Here is a 3,668-nt window from a genome sequence, read left to right on the forward strand (position 1 = left end):
GGAAAATTGGTAATTACTGCCTTGGTGGCTTTCCCTGGGGATTTCTTGTTTTGGGCACCGGGGTGGAGTGGGAAAGGGGCAGGGCAGGGCCGAGCTCGGGTCCAGGCTGGGGGGGAGCTGTGGGTGATGTGGGCGGTGGCAGTGAGGGTTGTACAACCTTGCATTGCTTCAAAACCATCTTCTTTTATTGCTCTTTTAGTAAAGTGCTGGGAAAATACCAAGAGTCAACTCACAGAGCATTAATTCAGATGAAGCTGCAGTTTGTAGCGGGAAATTCTTTCACACCAACTGCTGCTGACATTTGCACAAAGCCCAGCTCCTCTCGGGGTCAAAGGCATCCCAAACTTGCCAGAAGAGGCCTTGGCACCGTGATTTGTCACTGGGGCCTCTCCTGGTGGGACAAGAGGGCACTGGATCATCCCAGCAATTGAATTTATGGATATGTGCCTGCTCCAGTGCACAGCAGTAATCATTTCGGGGTGGACTGGTTTGCACTGGGGCTGCTGGAGTGGTTGTGGGGTGGGGTGTGCTGGGCACAGCCGGAGCCAGGGCTCACTCTCCTCTTGGTCACAGCCCAACATTCCCGTGGGATGCAGTCGAGCAGCAGCCCTGGGGAGCATCCCAGCCCTCATCCCGCCCCAGCTCCAGCCCCGTCACCGGGAGGGGACAAGGCACAGCAGCCCGGGGCACAACAGCCAGGGGCACAAAACCCAGCACCGGCCTGCGCAGGTAACGGGGTCCTGCAGTGCCAGGGCATTGTCCTGGCACAGGGATGGGAATTTTGGGTGGCTTTTGTGTGATGTCTCTTCCTTACGAGCTGTGAACAGCCCGGGGGTGGGAGCAAGGGGTGAGCAAAGGGCCAAGCAGGAGCAGGACTGTGCCCCTGCCTGTTGCCAGGGCTCCTGCCCAGCTGGGCTCTCCTTGCCCAGTTTCTCCCAGGGAAGTGAAGAGGGGAGGGATCACACGGTTTCATTTTGAATTTTCACTCCTGAGCACATTTTCTTTTTCCCCCCTGATCTTTTTTTTCCCTTTAACCCCCTGGGAAGTGCTGGGGCTGGTAAATGTCTCCTGTTTTTAAGGGAGCAGTGACACATCTTCAGAGACCTCGGAGGACTCGGACAGCTCTTCCTGCCCTCAGGTACCACAGACACAGAGCCTTTGCCAAAACAACCCCAGCCCATCTTTGTCCAGCTCCAGACCCCCAGAGCAGCTTCAGGAGGGGTAAATCCATCAAATCACATTGAAATGCCATAATTAAGGCTGGGAGCATTCCAGCATCCCCTATCCAGACGGAAGCATCCCTGGGCACATGAGGAAAATTAGGAAACAAATCTTCTCTGTGAGGGTGGGCAGGCCCTGGCACAGGGTGCCCAGAGCAGCTGTGGCCGCCCCTGGATCCCTGGAAGCGTCCAAGGCCAGGCTGGATGGGGCTTGGAGCACCCTGGGATGGTGGAAGGTGTCCCTGCCCATGGCAGGGGTGGAATCAGATGAGCTTTAAGGTCCTTCCCACCCAACCCATTCCATGATTCTCTGAACTGGTGCATGGGCCAAGGGCAAAGGCTCCTGGGTGGGTGCTGGGGCCTGACCTGGGGCTCATTTTGCTCCTGCAGGGCCCTGGCTCAGAGGAAAACATCAACTACACATCCCTGGTGTTCGTGGGGAAAGGCCAGGAGCCGGGCTCTGCCCAGGACTACGAGAACATGAAGACTGGGATGGATTATGTCAACGTGGACCCAAAGAAGAGGAAAATACTTTTCTGGCCCTTCTCCAGCCCCAGGGCATCCAAGGGTGTGGAGTACACCGAGGTGAAGCTGTGACACCCGGGTGAAGCTGTCACAGCACGGTGCTGCTGCTCAGAGGTGCCCAGAGCCCCCGGCAGCTGCACAGCTGGGACTGTGCCCCTCCCCTGGGGCACTGCCTGGCACGGGCTGCACCACTTGTACCGCTCTGAGCCGCAGGCACAATTTCCTTGGCGTTTTCCTTAAAGGCAGCACTGTTCCTGAGGGCTGCGGGGTGGTGCAGGAACCCTCAGAGGGTTCCTGAGCTCTCCACTTTTGTGCCATGGCCCTTTTTCCCTCGTTTCATGAAAGCAAATGGAACATCCCCCCCCAGCCTCTCAAAATGGGCTGCAGTTCGGAGAGGGAGATGCAGCGATCCTCCAAATACCCACTGAACTGGCTGGCAGCTCCTCTCAATGATGTTGCTTTGCTCATCAGCCTCAGAAAATCCTTTTAAATGCAGTTTTTCCACTGGCTTTTCCCTCACCACCCAGCAAGGATGATGTTCCCTGTCTCCCACCTTTTGCTTTTCCTGCTTTGTCCCTGCTCCAGGTGCTGGGGTCGGTCTCTCCCCCACCTGGGCAATGTCCCTGCTCCTCACTCTGCATTTTGTTATTTCAGATCTTTCAAGAAATAAACTTCCAGAGTGCCTGGGAATGGGAACTGTGCCCCAGTGGGAGTTCTGTGAGGGGGATGGAGCTGCTGCCTCCCAGCACAGCGCGCTGTCCTTAGGGCTGGAGCTGCCCCAAGTGCGTTTTAAATGGGCTCAGCCACGCTGTGATTTAATGAAATGTTGTGAGACAATTGGGGATCGATCACGGCAGGGGGAGCCAGGCACTCCTGGTTTCATGACCTTGGTGTGCAGATCTGGCCCAACTCAAAGGGCACGTGAAAGAAAATGTTCCAAAACCCCCGACAAGTCCTGGGTAACATTGGAAATCCCAGGAGAGGTGTGACTGTGGAACTGGAGGTGAGGCCGAAACCAGTCAGTGGAAGCTTCTGAGAAATCTCCTTCAAATGCCTGGAGATTAAAAAGTGAAAATATTGAAGATTTCAAAATATTTTACTCCTAATGTCTTATTTTTACAGCTTTAGCCTGTGCTAGTGGAAGGAATAATGCCCGTGGCTCGCAGGGAACTGGGAACCTTTGCTGGGACACTTGGACAACCATCAGCAGCTTTGGAGCTCGACTGCCAGAACAAAGGGATGCTCTTTCCTGCCTCATCCGTGATTTATTCCTGCACAAAACAGCTCCTTTGAGAAGGGCAGGGGCCAGGCTGGGACTGCACGGGAACCGAGTTCCCTGCTCTGTGAGCCCTGGGTGGTTTTGGGACCCTGATCCCTGCAAAATCAGCCCAAAGCAGCAGCAGCAGCAGCGTGAGAGCAGCTCTGCCTGGGACGCGGCAGATGTTGAACACGGGGGTTGGGGCTGGGAGGGGAAGTGGGCACGGAGGGGCAGGACGTGCCCGCCTGAGCTGGAGCGGGGCCAGGGCTGCTCGCAGCAGCTCCTCGGGGTGCCAGTGCCGCATTTGGGGCGCTCCAGCGGGCACAGCGGGTGCGGGACAGACGCGACTGCCCCGTCCCTGGCCCCGGGGTGGCAGCGGGGCAGTTCCGGGCCAGGGGAGCTCTGCCGTGCCCCGGGGCGTGGGACAGCTCTGTCCTCGCTGTCTGCTCGGCCAGCAAGGCCCCGAGGGTGCGAGAGGAGGAACTGGCGGGGATCTGGAGCAGATGGGGCCGCGTTGCCGTGCTCAGGCTGCTCTGCTGGCAGCTGGGGAACGCAAAGCTCGCGTCCCTCCAGGAGGATTTTGCGGGTGCAGCATCCCCTCTTCCCGAAGGATGCAGCATCCCCTTCCCGGAGGAGAGCAGCCAGAGGGTTCCCTAAACACGCGG

The 3,668-nt window shown here is 57.6% G+C and overlaps 1 protein-coding gene across 1 annotated transcript; it reads left to right on the forward strand.

Annotated features, from left to right (window-relative positions):
* Nucleotides 1-123: 123 nt before the first annotated feature.
* On the forward strand, nucleotides 124-2,634 carry CUNH1orf186 (chromosome unknown C1orf186 homolog). Its single transcript, XM_017727277.1, has 3 exons — nucleotides 124-729; nucleotides 1,080-1,138; nucleotides 1,611-2,634. The coding sequence occupies exons 1-3, from the start codon at nucleotides 591-593 to the stop codon at nucleotides 1,815-1,817; spliced, it is 405 nt and encodes a 134-aa protein (XP_017582766.1). The 5' UTR covers nucleotides 124-590; the 3' UTR covers nucleotides 1,818-2,634.
* Nucleotides 2,635-3,668: the final 1,034 nt, after the last annotated feature.

Source organism: Corvus brachyrhynchos, unplaced genomic scaffold (genome assembly GCF_000691975.1).
Source record: "Corvus brachyrhynchos isolate BGI_N302 unplaced genomic scaffold, ASM69197v1 scaffold72, whole genome shotgun sequence".
NCBI lineage: Eukaryota > Metazoa > Chordata > Aves > Passeriformes > Corvidae > Corvus > Corvus brachyrhynchos.